Here is a 23,545-nt window from a genome sequence, read left to right on the forward strand (position 1 = left end):
GCCAGGGAGGGACCCAGAGGTGGGCTCTGGGGGGAAGGAAGAGGTGTGAGTATCTGGCTCTGCTGGGCTCTGTGAGGGAAGGGGCAGAGAAACAAGACTCATGTTGTTGCAGGGGTTTCTTTAACTCTCTACTTCTGGGGGAATTTATTTGTGTGTATGAATTACAGACATACTTGCTGACAGGTATTTTGAAATAAATTACCAAAATAATTGAAACTGACATGATTATACAGTTATTTTGACAAATAAAACATGCAGAATTTAAAATTATTTTGCACAAAACTTTTTGGTGCAAAATTCGCCTAGGAGTAACTTTATTTACCATTTCTGGGTGCAAAAAGATCAATTACTAACCCACCAAAATTGATTTAGGATCAGCAAAATATTTCTTGATGCAAATTCCACTCTGCTAATCAGATGTCGGCCATGTAAATCTTGGTGTTCATCTCCACTTGACAGGCATTGCGTATAGAGATAGAAAACTTTGCTCTGACCAGGACAGGAGAATTTCTCCCTGGTTCAGGGATGATTGCGTTATGAAAATTCTATCAGACACATTTCTGGTCATGACAGTCAGAGAGGTCTGTTATCCACGAAGGGAACAGTGCTCTGAGACCTCAGTGAATGACTGTTTTCCAGTTGGTGAATGCTGTGTTCTTTTTCTGAAGTGAATTAGGAAGATCCCTTAAAAAAGAAAATGCAAGATTCTCCACATTTATCACTTGTGGGAGTGGAGAATATACAACTGGAGCTAGATCGCTACCAACAGATCAGACAGAGTGAAATGCAGAGGGGATTAGTGGATCGGTGTTATATGTACTAGATCATTAAAGCATGCTTGTATAGAAGTTCAGAATTCCCAACAGAGTCCAATAAGAAATGGATTTTTGTTTGAGATACCACTTGTTTTTCATTATGGCCATCTTCATCTCATGTTAACATGCTTCTGAGATGAGACCTTGTTCTTAATAGTATTCATCCCCAGCCCAGGCCCATAACTGACATCAGACACCACGTCTGTCCTGAATCCATGATACTCCAGGAACTGTATGCGTTTTTCCATCGGCTTGCTTTCTGTAGAGAAACCCTCATTAGTAAAATTGCCGAGAGAGAGAGAGAGAGATGAACTTCTTTCTTTTCTAAAGCCAATATTATTGCTATCACAATCCTCAAGAGATCATGGGAGCACACGTGAGACCAAATGATAATGGCCTATCGGTGGGAAAAGAAAAAAATGCTGCAATCCATCGGCAAAACATGAAAAATTGTCTGATGATAGTAAAGTAGGAATGCTTTGAAAACAAGCCTCCATTAGGAGCATATTTAGATGTTTCATATATGGGCCTGTTCTGCTTGTACCTGATTCTGAGGATAAGATAGGCAGCAGACTGCAATGCTCTGATCTGAAGTAGATTATGGTTCATTCCATTCATGTCATGTCTTTCCATGGGTTGCTGAGATTGAGAATGGGGCAAATCTCTTCCTGAAATTCCTGTACAGCTCCACAGGGTACCTGACAATGTGCCATGACCTTGTTTGACCAAGGCTATCGGCAGCCCTTCTGCTCTTCAGCTGAGACAGCCTGGCACCAATTGGGAGTCTAACTGCACACAGGGCTGGTTGGGAGACCTGCAGATAGCTCTGAAGCAACAGAGGGCCAATACTGGTCCCGCATGTGCTCTAGTTACCACTTGCAAAGAGGTGTTTTTTTCTGCTATATTTCACAGACTGCTTCAACTTCCCATATGATCTCTATTCTTTTCCATAGCGTCTGACAGGAGTCAGGATGCAAGACAACTTTTTTGATGACCGAACAGTCTCAGCTTTCCATAAAACTTCCCCCTCTATCACTAAAATATCGGGGAATTGATTTGTATAAGCATCTGATCTCAGACACCAAAGCCCCAAATACTTGCATGAAACCAATCTCAATTCAATTCCCCTTAATCCCTTCCTTCCCAGGGACAAGACCTCAGGCCTTGTGATTTTTAGGTTGAGAGGAACCACACGTAGCAATGCTTTTGAAATCATGTACAGGCATGTCAAGTGTCAGATGACAGTTCATAGATTATTTTTATTGCCCTGATACCTCCTGAGTTTTTATGCCCAAAGGAGGGGCTGAGATGATGCCTACTGGGATGTAAATGCCTGTGAAGAGGCCACTCTTTCAGGTAAAACATCTCCCCCAGTTAGAAATGCTGATTCCCAGACCACCAGGGAAAATAGTCACATTTATCTTTAGTAGTGATATCAGGTTAAATTCTGACTGATGCACACCAAGGAACCATCTTGACTTATAAAACAGAGGCCAGGGTCTTTTCTGCATTCCTCTCCCATGCTGCACTCTATAAAGGTAAGCAAGGGAACCAGACACTAATTTTCTTATTCATTTATTTTCCCTTTTGTCCCCACAACCATGCTTCAGAAGGAGAAGTAAAATTGGGTTCAGAGAACTGCTGCAAATAAACTTCAAGTGGAAGTCTCCTTATCTTCAAAAGAGCCCCTTCTATGTGTGACATCATAGGGACCCCAATAGGGACACGGAAGAGGGAGGCTGCAGTGAAATTGACCATAGGCCTAAGTCTGGCCCTGGCAATGTTCATGCTGTGTCCCATGCCTTCCATCCACAGCTCACAGGGAAGGGGAGGGGGAGGAGACTGCTAAGTTCTGTGATCAGAGATATGGCTGCTGGTGCAGGCTATAGGGACTCAGGCATGATCTTCCATTTGGTGCACTGCCCTTCTGGCTTCACTTCCCCTGCCTTCCTTGGAGCCAGTGCTTTTCCAATCCTGCCTCCTGCCCTCAAGGCGAGCTTGCCCTGAAGGGACTGCAAAGAAAACTGTGTTCTGCCCACAGAGCCAGCCAAGCTCCCCAACAAAACATTTGATATGGGGAGCGGGGGAGAGAAGAGAAGCTGAAGCTACACTGAAGTTGGGAGGTGTAATTCCCAGCTTGGGCAGTGCCAGTGCTACACTAGCCTATGCACTAAAAATAGTAGTGTGGCTGTGGAGGCTTGGCTTAGCAACTTGAGTACAGTCATGCCCGATCTGCTGGGTACCTGCCTGCACCACCATAGCCATGTTGCTACTTTTAGCTTTCTAGCTCAAGCAGAGCGATCATGTGTATGTCTACCTGAGCTGGGAATGACACCTCCCTGCTGCAGTGTAGATGTACCCAAGGACCCTTCCTTTTGCCTCTGACTTTTCTCAGCTTTGTTTGCTCCTTGAAGTCTGCAGGAAGACCAACTGCTGAAAATGCCTCCAAAGAGGAAGTGGAGCTGCAGAGAGACATTCTCCAGAAACCAACTGCAGTTCTGGGGCATGGCTGGGAATTAGACATTGATCTGAATTGTTAATCTAAAACATTGATATAAAGTCTGGAATTTCCCTTTGCACCAGCTGTGGCTGGCTGCAGAAATAATTGGAGGGAACTTCAGGAGCAGCTCTGGTTCTACTCCAAGCTGCAAGCAGACTAGAGTAGCTCTAATAGATACGGGGACCTTAGCACAAAGAATAAACTGCTGTCTAACTTCAAACTGATTGCACATCTATAGCAGAGGGTAGGATTTGGCTCTTATACAGTGTAGGCAACAGGACAGTTATTTCGGTGCACTAGTCTGTCAGTGAAGGCCTGGCTCACATGCAGAAAGGTGTTTGATGATCTCATCCTCATTCTAGTTGTATGCATCACAAAGATAAACAATTGAATAAGATTAGCTGCCTCCAGAGACATCCAAGATTAAAACAGGAGAAGGGGTGTATGTCAGGACTAAATTGCAATGGCAGAGCTGTGTGGAAAATTTACACAGAACATCGATTGCACTAGGAGAGGTTCAAACTAATACCATTATTCAGAGGTACTCACAAATTTAGAAAAAATAAAATAATCAACAGGCAAACCAGAGTCTAGATCTAGCTACAATTTGACAGGCCTGAAAGAAAATGCAAAGTCACTCCACATTAATAAGTATTTACACAGCAATAATCCACTTAAGATTCATAAAACTAAGGGACTTTCTATATTGCTGTGCAATATGTAACATTCCATTTTCAGCTGGAGAGAAATAAAAATCAATACAATCAAAGTACTCAATTAAAATGAGATTCATTCAAAGGGCAGGGTTTCTCTATGGAATTTTTTGCTGCCCAGTGACGCAGTAGCTATGGCAACTATGCAACACAAAGCCTCCCAAACCATACTGCAGGGTTGCACTGGGAGCTCACATTCAACTGATTATCTACCACAACCCCCAAATCTTTTTCCAGAGTTATTGCTTCCCAGGACTGAGTCCTTCATCATGTAAATATGGTCTGCAGTCTTTGTTTGCAGGAATTATGAATGTATAGTTCATTTACCTTGTAACTAAAAACCACGCAATCTTCTGAAAGTCAGGAGATGGCCTCATGTAAGTCTTAATGTGAGGCATAGCATGGCTGCGGCCTGAGGTTTCTGCTGACCATTTGCTGCAAAACAAAAAAAGGAATTTACTTCAAATAATAAGCTTTAGTTTTGTAACTCCCAAAGGCACTGTACCATATAACAAGTAATTCATTCTGTACCTATGTTGGGCACGTGGCTCCAGCAGTCCAAGTTTGATATATTTTCTTACTTAGCATGTTACTGAAAACAAATCATTTGAAATCTTTCAATTATGCATCTAGATACTGCTTAAAGCCCACTGCACAACACAGTGGGAAGTCAGGCCATATTTATATATTGCAAGGGGGGGTTTTTTATTTTATTTTTTACACAAACAGATAAATTTCGTGTGTGCCTCAAGATGCCTTGAGGAAATATTCCATTCCTCCACCCCAGTTATCCACCACCAAACACTTTAAGAACGGATTCCAAACTTCTAGCCAAGTAGAAGAGGATAAAGTGCCCTTTGGAACTAATAAAGGACTTATTCAATCAGGAGTTCATCAACAGTGCTTTTCATTTCTTTGGCATGTTCCAAGATTATCTCAAAGCACATTACAAAACATTAGTGAATTATGTCTCCACAATCCTGTTAAGTGGGGCAAGCATTATCTCCATTTTAATCAGTGGTGAAATGAAGGCAGAATGAGACTGAGTAATTCTCCCAAAGTTACACAAGATGTTGATAGTAGAGTCAGGAATGAAACCCAGATCTCATGACTTCTGTTCCTCCGCCAAAATCTAGAGGACAATCCTTCTTCTTGTTCACCAAGCTAATATTTAACCTTTTGACTGATCACCTATGTTCACTTTCCTTCTGCCCCTCCCAACAAAATTATTGTATTTTAACAAGAGGAACACCAATTCTTTTCCATTTAAGCACCAGAATCATCTAACTACAGTAAATCCACTTAACAGCCCAAGAGACCTAGATAGATAGTGGTGTTTCTCCAAACATGAATAACTAGAGCTATCAGAAAGGGAAATGTATTGGTTTGGCTAAGAATTTCCTTTGAAAGGGTAGCACAGATTTTTTTGTGGGGAGAGAGTAGATGGGAAGGAAGAAGAAGGAGAAGTCTCAAACTCTCCACTCAATTTTTTCTTTTAAACTTATTTTTCAAGTCACTTTTTTTTAAAAAAGTCACTGGAGAGTTTAGTAACATGGAAAGGGAGATTGGAAAGAGGATTTTAAAAAGAATTCTGTCAACCTAAATATATTACATAACAAGGGAGAAAAACATTTTTAAAAATTGGATAACAGAACTGTAAAACCAAAGTAATTGGCAAGAGATTCTGGGCAGATGTAGTATGTTTAACTCATGTTTGAAATTGACTAGATTTCAAGTTGATAGTGGTTTTTTTTGGCATGTTTTAAAATCCTGACAAAACAAATTCTAAACCTGACTGCAGAAGATGGGGGAAATCATTCTTTGGCAGCAAGGTTGAAAAGGAAGAAAAGACAGAGAGTAAATTTCAATATAACAATAACCTGAGGGTTACTTCCTGTTAAATATCTTAGGGTAATAAACACATCTGCATCAGAATTTAGTTAGCCGTGAGTATGGTTAAAGCCTGATCTCGTGCCACCAGGAACCTCAGACCTGTTCAATGTGCTAAGTGTTAAATAAGTAAAGTTGAAAAGGACTAGCTTTGAGAGATTATTATAATTAATTACTTCAAGCTGTGGTTTTATTTTTGTTGAAAGTTAAAAAAAATTATGTTAAGGTGTGAACTGAAGGCTGAGGCATGCGTGGCAGGGGGAGGAAGGAACTTTGTGTGAACATCTCTGCTTATTGGAATTATGTAATCAGCATTACAACCAACCAATGTCTGCTATTATCTCCTTCTTTAAAAAGACTAGAGTTCTTTGTAACCCTGAGTAGCAGTTTAATTTCAAACTGGAAACCTATTCCTCCTATCACTTTTGCCAATACTTTATCGCAGTTTCCTTTTCTCTTGAGATTTTGCAACATTTAACAGCCCATTGCTCATTTATTATATTATTACTCCACCTCTGTAGGGGAACACTTGTTTCATTTGGCAGCCGGCTATTCACACTGTCTTTAAGGGACATGTGTCTCAATTATATGCTGCATCAACAAAGTATAAATAAAACAGCTATTTTAGCAGACTGCCAAATCATCACCGCTGCATTAAAATAGGGTAGACTTCCCCACCATCACAATCCCAGGTGTTCTTTAAAATTTCAATCAATCAATACAGACCTCCTTCAAAACAACCCTAGAACAGAAGACATACTTACTTCCTACACTAAGCTGCTATTCCATCTCAGTGCCATTCAAGAATGATTTCTCACAATATATTCCGGAGGGTCCTGTCCAGTCCAGTCTTACATGACTAGAGAATTGAGGCTTCCACCACATCTCTTGGAAGACTAACGCAAACAGACTTTAGCCTTTTTTTTCCTTCGCTGAGTTTCATCTCACTACTTTTAGACACTCTCCTGCACGGTTCTAAATAATTCTTCCTCCTACTTAATGCTTACAATCTTTTTTCTGAAGAATTGTAAACTGTTAAGTGTCTTTTGAGATTCACCTGCATTTTTCCATTCCAGCAGATTTTAATAGCATCATTTGCTCCTTACTCACTAGGGGTGAGATTTTAAATGACTCAGGAGTACAAACTGAAAGTCAACTGGACTTGTGCTCCTAATTCACCTAGGCACTTTTGAAGAATTGCATCCTTCATTTTTTCACTTCCCAAAAATTGCTTACCTGAAAGCTATATCCTCATAGTGTGCATTTCGTGATCTCATTCTCTATTATTCTAAAGTCAAGAAGTTCCTGGTTTCCAGATTCCATATTTATCCAGATTCCCCCAAACAGTAGGCAGATAATGGATGTTTTTCTCCAGTTAGGAGTCACTACTTTCTCTTTATGAAACTGCCTTCAATATAATTTAGGAACTAATCTGATGATGTGTCTGTGACTATTTCCCACCCACCACCTACCTACCTTCCCCCACAAGTACAGCAACTTTTTTTTTGTTCCATTCAGAATTCATGCTTTCAAAAACAAAATGAAAAGAAAGGGCAACCACCCAAACAGAGAATTCAAAAGGACTTTATATGAAAACACACAATATATTTCATCTCTGCAAGTTAAATAGCCACTCCAGCCTCTCTGGTTTTTGGTACCAAGAGGATGAAAGAAAGCAGAGCCTGCTTTTTTGCATGTGATTCTATTCAAGGAGAAGGGAAGTTCAGCTAGCATAACACCATGGAACCTCCTCCACGCAAACTCTGCCTGCCCATGCATATGATTAGAGATTCATTTTCTTTAATATCAGCCCCCTGCAAATCCACCGAAATTAAGAATGATTAGTTACACAGATTTCTGCTTCATGTGATTAACCAGCCCTCCAGGGGTTGGTGATCAGGCCTAGCTATGACCAGAGGAGTCTGTCAGCAACACTGATGTCAGAATCAGTGGTGCCTGGGAAGTAGCTGAGACACACTGCTCCTCTGAGGATGCCTCGAGGTATGAGAGACTTTGGTTGTTGTAGGGTTAAAAGAGGATACCGCAGTTTGCTATGTAGGGAGGCAACCCTACTCTTCCCTCAGTTCACCAGGCCTCAAGACAGAATCTTCTACCTAATTTCATGCGCTTCACTTTTTTAACGTGGGAGGGAATGACCTAGTCCAACACTAAATACTAAGAAATATGATTAAATACCAGTCCACATAATTTTATGGAAACCAGATCTTGTCAAACAAATGTGATTTAATTCTCTGATGATCATACAAGGTTGGTTGATAAAGGTAACAGTGCTGATGTAATATACTAAGACATTGTAATGCATTTGACTGAGTACTGCATGATATTCTGATTAAAGCACTAGCACTATACAGTATCAATAGTGCACACATTAAACTGACAGAAAATAGCTAATGGGGAATCACCATCATATGGAGAGGTCCACTGGGGATTCACAGGGACTGGTAGTAGGCCTGGCACTATTCAACATTTTCATCAGTGATTTAGAAGTAAATATAAAATCAATGCGGTTATAATTTGCAGATGGCAAAAACTGGCAGAGCAATAAATAAGGAAGAAGACAAGGCAGTCATACAGAGTGATCTCAACGATTTAGTAAGACTGGCTCATTCAAACAAAATTAGTTTTAGTACTGCCAAATGCAAAGTTTTATATATCTAGGAACAAGGAATGCAGGCCATACCTACAACAGAAAGGGCTGTATCCTGGACAATGACTGAGAAGGATTTAGGGGTAATAGTGGACAAGCAACTCAACATGAGCTCCCAGTTCAACTTTGTGGCAAAAAGGGCTAATACAATCCTTGGAAGTATAAACAGGGAAGCAGTCAGTAGGAACAAGGTGGTCATCTTATCTCTATATTGCATTGGTAAGATGGATACTGCAATATAGTTCTGGTATTCATATTTTTAAAAAGATGTTAAAAACTGGAGAGGGTGCAGAACAGATGCACAAAACTTATTTGAGGGCTGGAGAAAATGTTTTCCAGCAAGAGATTTAAAAAACTTGATATGTTTAGCTTATCAAAAAGAAGATTGAGAGGTGATTTGATGATAAGCCATAAGTACCTTTATGGGGAGAAAAAAACATGCATTAAAGGGCTCTTTAATCAAGCAGAAAAAAGCATAACAAGAACCAGTGACTGGATGCTAAACCATGACAAATTCAATTTAAAAATAAGACATACATTTTGAACAGTGAAGATGATTAACTACTGGAATAAACTACCACAGCAAATGGTGGATTCTCCATCTCTTCAAATCAAGACTGGATGCCTTTCTGTAAAATTTGCTTTAGCCAAACCCAAGTTATGGGGCTCTATATAACTGGGTGAAATTTAATGGCCTCTGATATACAGGAGGTCAGACTAGATGATCTAATAGTTCCTTCTGGCCTTAAACTCTATGAATGTATGAAATATAAAGTACAGAACTTCAGAATTTCAACTTCAAGTATTGGATGTAACAGAACATCTTGTTTTATCATAAGGACAGACAATGGCATGAAGGGTATTCTAGTGAAGACCTTAAAGGTCTATCAATCTGGACAAAAATATAGCCCAGTGATTAAAAAGAAAAAAAAAGCATTCTGTATCAAAAAGACTATCACCCTTGGAACAGACTGTACTATTTTTACAATTGCACTGAAGTGCCTGACACATGATTTTCCACAGTAAGAAAAGTGCAGCTATGATATTAAGTGTGCACATCTCATTCTTCTGGTAAGCGTGTACTTCAAAGCTCATCTATTTAAATTGAGAACTGCATTACAGAGCTTTGGATTCATTTTTGGCTGTCAGAGGCAGAGGTATCTACCACAATCTGCCACATGCTTTCAAAATATTGGGAGATATTTCTAGCTTTCTTTTTGTGGGAGTACAAGTAACCATTACACTGGTAAAGTACCTCAGAGTGTTCCTTCTCTCTATTCCTTTTCCCTTCCTTTAGAATAGTACTATTTATTTCTGCCAATTCCTCCGTGTTGTGTCTCCAAGTCTTACTCCCACTTATTTTTGTCAGTAAGGGAGACCCTTCCAAGACACTAATTTCATCTCTTACTTTCTCACCCACCCCAAAGCCCCACATCACAGCAACTCTCCAGCAGCAGATTCTTCCACAGCATATCAGTATTGCTTTTCAGAATAAATGGACAAAGAAGGTTACATGTTAAAGGACTACTAGACACTCAGACCAAGGATAAACAAAAAACTGATTGCTTCTGCACTGCATAAGTTGTCATGCAACACTCCTCAAATTCCCAACAGGAATCGCAACATGGACAGATTTCAGTGCAAAACCTGGAAAAAGGAGTCCTAGGGGGCCAGAGAGAGTGTGAATATCATTGTTCTAAAGACATTCTGATTAATTACAAAGGAATATTCTTTAGTGGTCACAAGTACTTTTGTATACTGCAAAGGCCTAATCACTAATGCATACAAAGTCACAGGTATTTTTAATGAGTATGTACAAACAGTTAGTAGTATGTATTTAATCTTAACTTCAATTTCCCAGTATTTGAGTATTTAAATTCTTAAACTAGATATTACTTTTAAAAAAATGTTAACTCATTTAAAGTAATTTCAGAATGAGCTTTTATTTTCAGTTCTCTTATCACAGTTATAATAGAAGGTCTTAAAATGGAGCTGCAATGAAACATTTTCTGATGTATAAATAATAACTGGTACAAGCTGTCTGATCTAGACCTATTTATATATATTTTGGTCTCAGTCGGTGAGAATACTTTTTCATTTTTGTTTGTTTCAGAATTCTAAAGAAAAACAAGTTAAGTGCTTCTGGCTGTAGACAGACCGAAGTATATAAGCATCTGGAAAAGTGAACCACATCTGTGATGCCATGTACAAAGAAGCCAGTACATTCCAGATGATATGCTCTACAATTTGCAAAGGAAGGGCTAACTGACATGGTACTTAAAATGCTGGTAGCTTGCCTACACTAAGGCTCTCTAGGTTGTTCCTTCTATTGTTAACAAGTCAGAAATGTTACAAAACTTCCCTAATGCAGATAAGGCTTGATTTTTAAATTGGTGTCCCTTTAAATTCTTGGAGACAGCACACCACTTGCATTAAAAAAACTGAACAAATGAAGAAGTCATTTAAAGGCCTCCTGCTTTCAGTCACAACACATTGCAATAAACTGCAAAACTGGTGTAAGAGTTAAATCAATAATGAATCCAATCTGAAACAGTTTTGCAATCAAAGGAATTGCACAGTTAAATCATGAACAGAGGGGTTATGTAAAAAAGGTAGTTTTCTTACTCCATAGATTTGTGCCTTGTGTGTAGCCTGGGTAACATCTGCTCACTACAGGCGAGTCTCATCTTATGCAGGGGTTCCGTTCCGCGGTTAGCACGTACAGCGAAAACCGTGTACAGTTAAAATTACATTGAGTTGAATGGCAGGCGGAATTGCCCGCACTACAGTTACATTATTTAAATTGTTATTTTTCTCTTTTTTTGTTTTTTTTTTCACTTTTGCCGACCGCGTAAAGTTGAAATCGTGCATGTTAAATGCGTTTAAGATGTGACAGACCTGTATATACTGGCAAAAGTGATCACTATGTCCTCCTTACTCACTCCACTATTAACTATATTGGCTGTGCAGTGATATGGGAGCATCAGCTGGATTCTACTCTGTTTCATGCATCAGACATAAATCCATTCCCATTTCAGAATTTTAATACTGCTGATAAGCCAAAAAGTTCCAGCTGAACTTTCAAAACCCGGTTTACAGGGCTGGCCAAACATAAATTATTTTCATTTAAAAGTTAACAAAATTTGTAACTGATAACATGAAATATCACGCCATTTTCAGACAAACATTTTTAAAAGTATAATCAGCCTTGAAAGTTGCATTAATGCGTTTTTCCCCATTTGAAACCATAAAGAATGTTATATCAGTCTCTTGCAATGCACATGGAATGAAATTAGACAAATTATCAGGTAGAAAACCAAGCTCCATTGGGCTGCGGAAAGACTCTAGGCCCCAATCCTTTTCACTTTCAAGTGGAGTATTTGTACTGACAATAAATCCTTCCTCAAAGATTTCACCTGAAGTCCTGGCCCCAGTGAGATCAATGGTAAAACTCACACTGACTGCAACTGGAGCAGAATTTCACCATTGGCATTTTAGAATAAGCGAGGTCATAAATACGTAATATAAATGAATACGGGTATGGCTTGCACCACTGCTGCTGCTGCACTGCAGTAACAAGATCTTCCTGATCCTGTTCAGACCAGCTTCAGTTCGGGCTAGTAGCAGAAAACTCCTGCTCAGATCCGGAGGATATGGGGCTCAGAGCAAAATGGCAGCACAATCATATCATTGTTTCAGGTCGGAAAGGAACAACGTCTTAGATTTCAGTTTTAAAAGTAAATTTCTGGTGATTAGCTGACCTGGGCATTTCATAACAGGATTTCATAGTGTCTGCAAATTCTTGTGACAGAGCATATACTAAATCTCTGTGTGATATGCAAAACACAGCTAGATTTGGAAGCAAAGAAATTGTTTAACGAGTCTAAAATCCCACAAAGCATCTGACCAATTTGCCTAAATTTGTATTCCACACCACAATGTAATATAGCAATGTAAGTTTAACCATACTGTCTGGAAATCAATGCTGTAAAGGATCAAGAGACAGTTTCACTTACTGGAAATAAGTGTGTAGCCAAAGTTGTTTCTGTGCAGTTTGTATACTGTATGGAAGAGAGCCACCAGCTCAAAAGAAAAAGAAACAACATTATAAACACTGGTATTTGATTTTTGAAAGACATTTTGAAAACAGTCCAAAAATACATTCTCAGTAAACAGTGAGGGAGTAGGAGAATACATTAGCTCCATTTTCATCTCATAAAATGTTCCTTAGAAAAACAAATCAGAAGCCTCCTGCAGTACTAAATGGTTTGTCTTGTCAGAAAGAAAAGACTTAACACAACTCCCCAAACATTAAGTAACCGATTTACACCAGAAAATGAATTCAGAAATATCAGATTAATGATTTACAGTTCAGTCCCTTTTTAAGATACCTCTGTGGATATTTTTCATTATTATGCCCAATGGAGCGCATACCCCATAATCAAATCCACAGATAGATGAGCATTACTCACTTACATAAGAAACAGTGAACAAGAAAGCTTCAGCCAGGTCAGTGACCATTTTATGAGGCAGCACTTTAGAACATGGGTATCACATTCTAGACATTGAGATACGATATTTCTGAAAATGTGGTCTGTGCCCAAATTTGAAACATGCACACTGACTTCAGGAATATGGACCTGGGAAGAAAGAACTTAACAACTCTAGAGCATAGAATGTTAAAATATCATCTGAGCAACCACTGCTACTCCTAGGATAAGTGCCGTATATACTCGTTCATTAGCCCGTTTGTTTATAAACTGACCTCTCAAAATTGATAGGTAAAAATAGCAAAAACTGTATGACCCTTTCATAAGTCGATCTTATATTTCAGGGGTTGGAAAACTTTGGCTCCCGGCCCGTCAGGATAAGCCGCTGGCGTGTCAGGATGTTTTGTTTATCTGGAGCATCTGCAGGCATGGAGCTCCTCAGCTCCCTGTGGCCACGGTTTGCCATTCCCAGCCAATGGGAGCTGCCACTGGCTGGGAATGGCAAACCAAGGCCACAGGGAGCTGAAGGAGCTCCATACCTGCAGATGCTCCAAGTAAACAAAATGACAATGTATTAGATATTCAATTAAATGATTCCATAGGGTTTTAAATCATCAAATTTTGGTGTAGACCCGTTTATAAGCCGACCCCTACTCTTTGATGCGTCACTTTTTTACTGGAAATATTCAGCTTATGGACGAATATATACGTTACATTATTCTCCATTACGTTTCATGTCTAAGCCCTGGTTGAACATGAATCAAGCCTTTTACTATTCTTGCTTGCAAAACCCACTGTAGAGAAGACTTTTGCATAAACACAAGCACATCCAAATCATTCAGTTTGTTGCCAGATCCCACATGCCACTAAGTCATAGTTCTGACCTGGAACAGTATTCTGTATCTGACATGCAAACTGGACTAACAGATTTGTCATTTACATGCCAATACACAGAAAGCTTTGCAGTGCTGGTGTCTGAGCTCCAAAAACAAATCACAAGACTGACTTGTTAGCCAATAACCCAAACAGTCTTCCCAACACAGCCAGCAGCTTGAGGCTCATTCAGAAGAAACACCAATCACTGAAACATTTACACATTATCTTACAACACATTATCACAAAAACTTTAGAAATAATTTTTCTATTCATTTATTTACCAGGATATCCTTCCAAACTTTGCCTCACATTGTCCACAGTAGGGTAAATCTTTAAAAAAAAAAAAAAAAAAAAAAAAAAAAAAAGGTATTAATCAAACCAAGCTAATTGAAATAATGCAGTTCTAATAAAATATTACCAACTTTGAAATAAAGAAAGATGATAGAATCCTATTATTTTAAACATTGATTATTCTGACAAGTCATATTCCTAGCAAATAATGTGGAATAAAAGGACACACTTCTCCAGGAAAGCAAGAAAAGACTGAACACTTAACACGATACAGGAGTCTTATTAGAATTTAAAAAAAAATAAATAAAGCTACAAACTAAATTTTATTGAAATTAAACTACCCAAAGGGGAAAATTAGTTATGAACTAGTAACAAACGTTCAACACTTATTCTGTCAGTTATCTTACACTGCTGCTGGCTGAATATCCATGAAATTCAAGGTTGAAATCAGCTGAAATCAGCAGAAACTCCAACAAACATATTCCAAGTAATACCCCTGATGTCACAGTGGGCTCTTCCCTGACTGATAAATCTATTCCTAAATTCTAGTTTACAAGACTCTGTCCTTTCTCTTTTTTTCTCTTGTATCTAAAATGATGGAGGCGTTCAAGTGACATGGATACTGCCACCTGAGGAGATACATGAAGAGGGGATTATATGATGTGGAATGAAAACAGAACACCTCGCATTTTGGGAACTACATTTTAGAACACTTTGGTGATTTGAACTTAAAATAAAATTGATGTTTCTGGGATGCATCACAGTTTCCAAAATAGAAAACAAACGCAGCCGTGGGAAGAAAATACCATCTTCTAGATTAAATGTAAAAAAATTCTCTCCACTTGTGGTCACAAAGATTTCAGAGGACTTTTAGGGACTAGATATGTTGTCTCTTGGTGCTCCAGGCAAAATACATTTTCCCTACTTAAGGTATATCTACACTTAAAATGCTACAACAGCACAGCTCACCTTGACGACAGGAGTAGTTCTCCTGTCGCGGAAGATAATCCACCTCCTTGAGAGATGGTTGCTGGGTCAACCAAAGAATTCTTCTATAAACCTAGCACTGTCTACACCAGGGAGTTAGGTCAGCACTGCTATGTCTCGCAGTAGTGTGGCTTTTTCACAATCCTGAGAGATTAGTGATGCCAATGTAAGTTTTCAGCATAAACCAGCCCTTATATTTTCCTTGCAATTTCAAAAGAAAAATTATTCTATCCTTCTCTTTCCGAAACCTATTACGTTATGTTGCTGTTTGAGAATGACTGCTATATCCTACTCCAGTGGAAGATGTATTTTAGTGATGGCCAACTCTCATATATACAGTTTGCAAAATGATTTAGGATCTTTCTACAGTTCCATAACCCAATTTCTCCCTCCTTTTGACTGTTAAAACCCAGGTGGTCACAGTGCTGTTGGCAAAATCCTACAGTAGAGCTAAAATAGCTACATTAAATCCTTTTCTTAAAAATGTTTAAATTAGTTTTTCTACTGGGATAGAGAAAATGTCCACAGTATAGAGATGTGGTTATATACTAATCAAGAGGTAACTCAAGAGGGTTAGTTTTTCCCAAATTACCTTGACAAAAAAGGATAGAATTGTGAAATAATTATGAAAGGGAGAAAAATACAAAAAGCTAAACCAAAAATCTAGTTCAAGTTATGCAAAAAGTTGTCATCTCTACTGGGTTGCAGACAGAAAATAACTGCATGTTTTCTGCCAATCATCCCCTTTATTTTTGAGTAAAATCACAGAGAATAAACTTAATTCTCATCTGCTGATATACCAATGTCTCATGTCTGACTTAAGAAACATTGGAGAATTGTCCTGTAAGTTGAAAGCCAGATTCTAAGGCTTTGATTTTGTACATCACATACGTACAATAACTATTTTATTCTTTTAACAATAAATAATTATAGAAAAAAATTCCTCCACTTTGGCAATTTTAAGTGGAAAATCCTTGATAATTTTTTTGAAAAATCATGGCAAACTGATGTTTACAACAATGAGACATGTTTGTGTTATCCTACTCTGAACACTGGAAAAAAAATAAGTGGGTAAACATTAAAAAAAATACCAACCACTACCACCTTGAAAACATACCAAATGAATAGGAACGTCAGGCTTTGCTAGAGTCTTCACACTACTGCCTAGCATAACCAGACTCTCTCGAAATTCTGAGCACAACCACTTGGACTGGTCAGCTCCCATTGATCCAATACTTGAAAACTGTCCTATCACTGGCCAAGATTCTTGTGCTGGTATTGCTGATGTATACTCTTTCAAAAGCTATTTGGGAAAATAAAAACATTTTGTTAGACTTCAACATGTCAAACTACATCACAAACTACATAACAAAAAGTTTATAGCCAGGTTTCAGTATTTAAGCCCTTGTTTGATGCTCTCTATAATTAAGCAGCTAATTTGCCACTAATGAAAAAAGTTGGATTATCTATTCAAGAGTCCAATATAAAACACTACTTAACTAAAAAGAAATTTTTTCCAAAACCATGATGCTCTCTTCCATGTGGAAAAGAGATCATGAATAGTTTTGTTCAAATGAGCTAAAACTGCCAGATTCTTCCTGAAACATGGAGGCTGGGATTATTAGAAGAATCTAAGGAAGTTGGTCACCTAAATCTTTTGAAATCTGATGGATATCGATCACCTGACTCCCTTAGCCTCCTTTGAAAATTCCCAGCCTCAAATGTCCAGGAGAGAGAGAAAGTGATACAGAGAAAAAGGAGAGAAGGAGTGTGTGTGTGCATGCACGCATAGTGCGAAGGAAGAACAGAAAATTTCCTCTTCAAAATTCTTTCTAAGATATTCTTACTGAAAAGCTAATTAGGAAAATATGCAAAACGAAGTTCACAAGGACGTAAATGCCAATTAAATTATCTGAGAAAAGGTTAGACACCACAGACGCTCTAACTGGCTTCATGATAAGAGCTGCATTCACACTCTAAAAGGTGAGAGTTTTTCATTACAACCATAAAATATACATACATATTCAAACATTTACTTTACAAGGGGGATCTACCTTTTATAATTTTCTTGTCCAGTGAAAGGTTGAAAGCTATCTGCAGTCTCTGACTTTCCATTATGTCATAATGAGGGAGCATGTAGCTCAGATTATCAGAGGTCAAAGTGTGGATACTTCTTTGAGTGGAAAATGAATGAAACAAAATGACACATTTAGCAGGTCACTGACATTTGTGAAAGGCAGGTAAAAAAGTTTGGCAGAGCATGAAATTACCACATGCCAAAGAGGTATTAGGTATAGAGTGCCTTCTCAACTTTGGAAATGTGCATATAACAGACAACATGAGGTATCTTCTTACAATTCTGAATAAATCTGTACAGAACCATAAAAAAATAGAGTATTTTACAGTAATCCTTAATGAAAAGATATCCTATAGTAAAATATGCAATTTGACTTTTTCCTCTGTCATGCCTGCGGACAAATTGTGCTATGCGCCTATTCAAGTAAGTATTCCTCTTCCACTAAAATGGCTTCTGATCTGCTATTTACCGACATATGCAATAAGTTTGTCATCATGATATGCAGAGTCCATAATCTATGGTTTTGCCACTGCCTTTAGAAAATGTCATTCTGATAGCCATATATGTTGGAAGAAAGGCGCTAAGTAGCTTACAGTTAACATTAGAAAACTGTAATGAAGGGATGGAAAGATTAAAAATAACCAAAAGAAGTCTGCACAAAAGTTGTTTATGAAAAGAGAGAAGGAAAATAAGAAGAGAAAAAAGTGAATATAACAATTCCAATACCTTTCTAAGTCTAAGGTGACCCCATTTTTCTTTTTGGTTGCCTTGGTATCGTCCTGGGGTTGATCCAAGCAGATATACTCTTTAAAAAAACATTAAATATGTTAGTTCATTTAGGATTTGAAGTATTATCAACCAAATAAAAGAGAGAGGAGATAAAAATGAGTCAGGGACATAAGCCATTTCAAGCAAACTAGCATCCAGAATTGCAAGGTGAGGAATAGAAAGTGGAAGAAAGAGTAGTTTACTTTATAGACAAAGCCATCATCTTCCATTTAGCATGTAAATCTCAATCTGAATCTAAAACACTGCACATTAGAGAGACATGTACACAGATAATTTTAATTTACAAGATTCAGCACTGATTTTAATTTAAGTAACTTTATCAGCATGGCCTGATATATAAGCATTGCCAAAATACAGTATACATAAATACAACAGAATTAATAATACAAACAGAGTAGCTGGACTGTATTCAATGTATTTTGTTACTAATGTCCATTTCTGATTGCTGGCCTGATACCAAATGCCAGCCTCTCCATATCGTCTCTTTCCTTTCTACCAAAGTTATATACAGATTTATTCTTTGCTTTTTAGCAGACAGTCTTTTGCTAATAGAAAATCCATCTCAATTTTTTTGTACAGAAAATGTCTCTCCCGCCTCTAAAGTTGGGTTCTCTGCATTTCCAGCATAGTTTACAGAGGGTCTTCCAGCTTCCTCTTCCCCGCCCATACCCCAGTTGGTGCTTACAAATTCTACATTTAAATAAACAATTTTTCATTTAGTTCTGGGGTCCAGTGACTTATCCTAAAATTGCTATAAAAAGCCAAGGAACTTTGTACCCCTTAACATACATTAACTGACAATATTAAATTGCATTTCTAGATTAGTTTTTCTGATTACAATTCTTAAAATCCATATCTCAGAAATCTCTTAAATAAAACCCTTCAACTCTGTATAACCTACATTGAATGCCTAGCCTCTTAAAAGAGCATAAAGATATCCACGTTAAAAGGTAGCCTGAAATGATACATACCTTGTCTCTGAAAGATCATGCCCTTGGATGATGTCAGCCCATTCCTTGAGAGTAGGGGAATTATAACTCATCAAATAGTGTATTAGGTCAGACTTAAAATTGGTTACAGATTCACCAGCAGAACCAGTGGTTCCAGGCGGTAGCCGTGGATATAGGGGGCTTAGCCATATTCTAAAAAAGTAGGAGAGAAACACTAAGGCATTATATTTATTCCTTTATCATATATTGCATTATATATATATTCTAAGAAAAGTAGATCCAGAAGTCCACTCAGAATGCCAAATAGAAATAGTTTAATTAGGTGATGATTTAGTCATTTTATTAATTACTAATTACTAATAAAATGACTGGCGTAATCAATTTGTCAAGCATGCACAGTAATCTCAGCTCACTCTTTAGATATAAATGGAAGGTTAATTAAGAGCACAATTTATTATTTTGTCAAAACAGAATGGCAACCATATTATCCATTATAAATTTCTTGGAGCACTAGCCTGCAGTTACACTCACTGGGTCACAGACTGTGCACCACTGACTATTTATCCCCATTCCATAAATCTACAGTGTATATACAAATGTTATACAACTTGTATCCAGAACTGTCACCACAAATTGAAAATTGCTCTGCTGCAAAATAGATTTATCTACTAATTCATGAAATGACAAAGAGTTAAATGAACCAAAGCTAGAGGGCCTGAAAGGTCTTTATGCTTTGAAGAAAGGGGGACAATCATTTGTCACCCCAAAATTTTTTTCAGCACAGAAGAAGTGGGGACACAAGAAAGGGGAGTGAGTCTCAGTCACCTCCCAAAATCCTTTCTATTATGGAGAAGGGTGCGGATCTGCCACTATCCTCCTCCAAAGGAAGTCAGTAACGTCCTCTTCAGAAGATTAGGGTTCTAGATAGGAGACTATTGTTGTTTCCATGAGCCTCCTCACAACCCTAGATCTCCTGTTCAGGGTTCTCCAAAGTCTTATGAAGAGGATGGGAGAGTTTTTTCCTGAGAGTATTAGAAGATCAGACAACTTTTTGAAATTAATGAGGCACAAAGAAGTTGTTAGTGGAGGGAGGGGCAGGGGAGAGAGCAGGAAGGGAGTAGGACAGAGGTTACCTTTTTAAAATTATAAATTCTGTGGGGGAGGGTCTTTCCAGGTGTTTACGTAGTACAACAGGCCCACCATCCTGATTTGGGGCCTTTGGGCACTACTGCTATATAATATATATAAATAATAAGTGGCATTCATAAAGATATAGATGCTGAAAATACCTTGCTGCTGTTGCTTAACCCTGCAGTACGAGTTCTCTCAAGGATTCCAAAGGCAATTCATAATCATAGAAAGTAAAACATTATGCTGATATTCCAAAATAGTGAGCTACTTTCAAATTCAGGAACAATAAAATAGCTCTACCATATGTTGATCGATTTGTGTGAACAGTGGTTTTATCAGGTCTAAGTATCTCCTAGTTGCTTTTTTAACACATTTTCTCTTCTTTAAAAAAAATTATGGGTCTTATTTTCTTTCCTATGGCAAATGGAAAAACACTCTTATGAGTTAATCTGCATTCTGGGTAGACTGTAAGCCCACCGTCAAGATATCCTTTCCTATTTCACTTCACTGTAGCTATAGTAACCAAAGCCTTCATTAAATTCTCAAAGGATATGTACTGTCTTCCATAATTGAAACATCTACAATTCCAATGGGACTCATCACACTGGGAATCCTGCATGTTGCAACAACTAGATACCAGAATTAATACACACAAATTGTGATGGACAAAGTTCTGATAAATGAGAAATTATTCTTTTTTAAATGATTGAGTAGTAGGGTAACTTGCCAGGAACTCAAAAAGGCCTGGTTTCATGCCTGCATGGTTCTCTGTAAAATCCAACTGGCAGAAAGAAGACCAGAGAATAGTAAGACACTGAAGTCACAGGCATCTCTAAAAAAAATAAGACATTTTAAAATCAAAAATACTGGTTATGTTTTCTGCTGCTTCTCAAAAACCTCTAATAGGCTTTTGCTTCAGTGAGATGGAGACCATAAAAAAGTGATTTAAGAAGGCCCCAAACACTCTCTCAGCCTTATAACTGTCTTGACAGAACGCTTATGAGCCAGTATTCCTCATGAAACTGTTCAGTTATGCTTTCTCCCATACAGTATCTGTTTTAATAAACAGAACTAGGAGTATATCTGCTCAGTAGAGAGACACTAAAAAAAGTTAAATGTGTGGACTTCTAAGTAGCTGTTTTGGTTTCTTCATAATAGTTAGAACTTTCTTTGTAATCGGGTCAATCTTTGCATAATTAATGAACACAGCTTCTCATAACGAAAGGATTGAAATTGGCTCAAAAACCTGAAGTGGTCAGAAATGAAGAAAAAAAAAAAACAATGATGGCTTGCTTAGGTTTCTTATATTTGGTAAGGGTAACATTTCTTACGTCACGACTTTCTTAGCTGTAGCGATTTATCGGTTCAGAAGTTGCTACCACTGTTTGTCATACACCTTTACCCCGATATAACACCAATTCGGATACAATGCAGTAAAGCAGCGCTCTGGGGGAGTGGGGCTACACGCTCCGGCAGATCAAAGCAAGTTCAATATAACGTGGTTTCACTTATAATGCAGTAAGATTTTTTGGCTCCTGAGGACAGCGTTATATCGGGGTAGAGGTGTAGTTGTGGTTTTGGTGTGGGGTTAAATTTGAGTCCTCCAGACCCAATCCCACTTACTCAAATTTTGGGCACCCAGGTCAAATTTAAGTGAGTGGCTTTGAAACCTGGTTTACAGCATCAGACCACCACTCAAACTTGCAGCAATTATAAAAAGCCCCTTTGTGCTAAAAGTTGCAGTGTATGTTGAAAGTTGTGGCTTCCACAACAAAAATCTCAACCTGTGGTTTTCTTACAGTCTTACACACAGCTCAGATCTCAGCCATTACCATAATTTTAACCGAGTTCTTCGTGATAGGAACCATCTTTCTACTCGCATTTGTACAGCACTTAACACAATGGAGTCCCACTCATGACTGTGGCCCCTAAGTGCTAAAACCAAACAATTAATTAAGACCATTTTTGCTAAATGTTCTGTGCTTCTGCTACAGTACAAATAAACTTAAGGCTCAACAAACATAACTGAGCTTGCAATGTTAAGTATTTTAGGCAGACTATTTTCTAAAATTTCACATTTCTAATAACGTAGGAGTCTGTCATGCCATTAAAGCACATCACGCCTCAGGTGTGAGTGCCAGAATTTGCCTCAGAGAATTCCTCAGAGCTCCCTGGAACATAAATCACTGCCACCCTGCTTCAGGAATTGAGGCACACTCCCCCCTCATATGTTAGTCCCACTCCACTGGCCATTGCACAGTAAGTGAGGTCATGGCAGAAGCACCTGGAGAACAGTCCTTAGGGTCCCCTGCATATACTGACTGTGACACGCCTTTGGACAGAGCAAGCAAGCAGAGGGGGAGATCTATCCTAGTCTACATACTTTTTCATAGTATGGTGATGAGGCAATATTTGAGCATTGTCCAATAGTGGATTAAGCATACTCACTACATTTGTCACATTTGTTCTCTCATCCTCTTCCCAAATGGAGAAGTATGCACAGTGAAGTGTCTTGTTTTGGTAGACGTCTGTTGTCTGTTTTGGTTTTTTTAGTTTGTTAAATAAATACACCTCTACCCCGATATAACGCTGTCCTCGGGAGCCAAAAAAATCTTATCGGGTTATAGGTGAAACCGTGTTATATCGAACTTGCCTTGATCCGCCAGAGTGTGCCCCCACCGCCACCAGAGCACTGTTTTACCGCATTATATCGGAATTCGTGTTTTATCGGGTCACATTATATTGAGGTAGAGGTGTATACCTATTGCTATGTGTTTAAAATAGGGAACGCAAAGGCAAAGAAATATGCCTAGCATTTGGAGCAAGAAGTGGTGAGTTTGTGATGATTCTTAGTTCCTGGCAGAATCCATTGCATTCTCTTGGACCAGCCCCAGAGAAGGTTCTGTTTCCCTGCACAGATGAGCTTTACTCTTATTGCTGAGCGTTCCCTCCCATACTACTCATTCTATAAGGCCAGCCAGCCATCTTTGATATGTTCTTAATGGTGATGAAATTTTAGTGAAGACATTTAGGGAATTAGTTGCCTCATCTGATATGGGGCTTTTTCAAAACACTAGGCACCAACTACATCTTTAGGCACCTAAATACCTTTGAAAATCAGTTAAGCATCTATGGTGTTCAAAGAATCAAGTCCTAAGGAATTACAGCTATTAATAATCAGTCATCTGGAAGAAACCACAAAAAAGTGCAGTTTTATTCTGAAAAGACACACTATAAAAATGGTATCATGGAATGTTTAATTGTATCTCAGTTGTTTCCAGATCAAATTTGGTCAGTTTACAAGTAAAAACATACAGTAGGCCAAGTACATAATTTTTGAAAACTTGGCTGCCTACATTTAGATGCCT

The 23,545-nt window shown here is 38.3% G+C and overlaps 1 protein-coding gene across 7 annotated transcripts in view; it reads right to left on the reverse strand.

The window, feature by feature from the left end:
* Window positions 1-23,545, reverse strand: part of TDP1 (tyrosyl-DNA phosphodiesterase 1) — a 110,150-nt gene that overhangs the window by 67,776 nt on the left and 18,829 nt on the right. For 6 of the 7 annotated variants that reach the window (XR_003999951.1, XM_030558943.1, XM_030558941.1 and 3 more), the window contains exons 8-13: window positions 19,068-19,238; window positions 18,034-18,112; window positions 16,348-16,533; window positions 14,234-14,282; window positions 12,603-12,669; window positions 4,356-4,463 (exon numbers count right to left, since the gene is read on the reverse strand). Coding sequence is in view for 6 of the 7 variants with exons in the window: in XM_030558943.1 (XP_030414803.1) it covers window positions 4,356-4,463; window positions 12,603-12,669; window positions 14,234-14,282; window positions 16,348-16,533; window positions 18,034-18,112; window positions 19,068-19,238 (660 nt within the window). In the remaining variant the exon portion in view is untranslated. Of the gene's footprint in view, window positions 1-255; window positions 1,075-4,355; window positions 4,464-12,602; window positions 12,670-14,233; window positions 14,283-16,347; window positions 16,534-18,033; window positions 18,113-19,067; window positions 19,239-23,545 lie in introns of those variants that run through there. The other variant, XM_030558946.1, reaches the window with a different exon arrangement.

Source organism: Gopherus evgoodei, chromosome 4, assembly GCF_007399415.2.
Source record: "Gopherus evgoodei ecotype Sinaloan lineage chromosome 4, rGopEvg1_v1.p, whole genome shotgun sequence".
In the NCBI taxonomy this organism is placed as follows: Eukaryota; Metazoa; Chordata; order Testudines; family Testudinidae; genus Gopherus; species Gopherus evgoodei.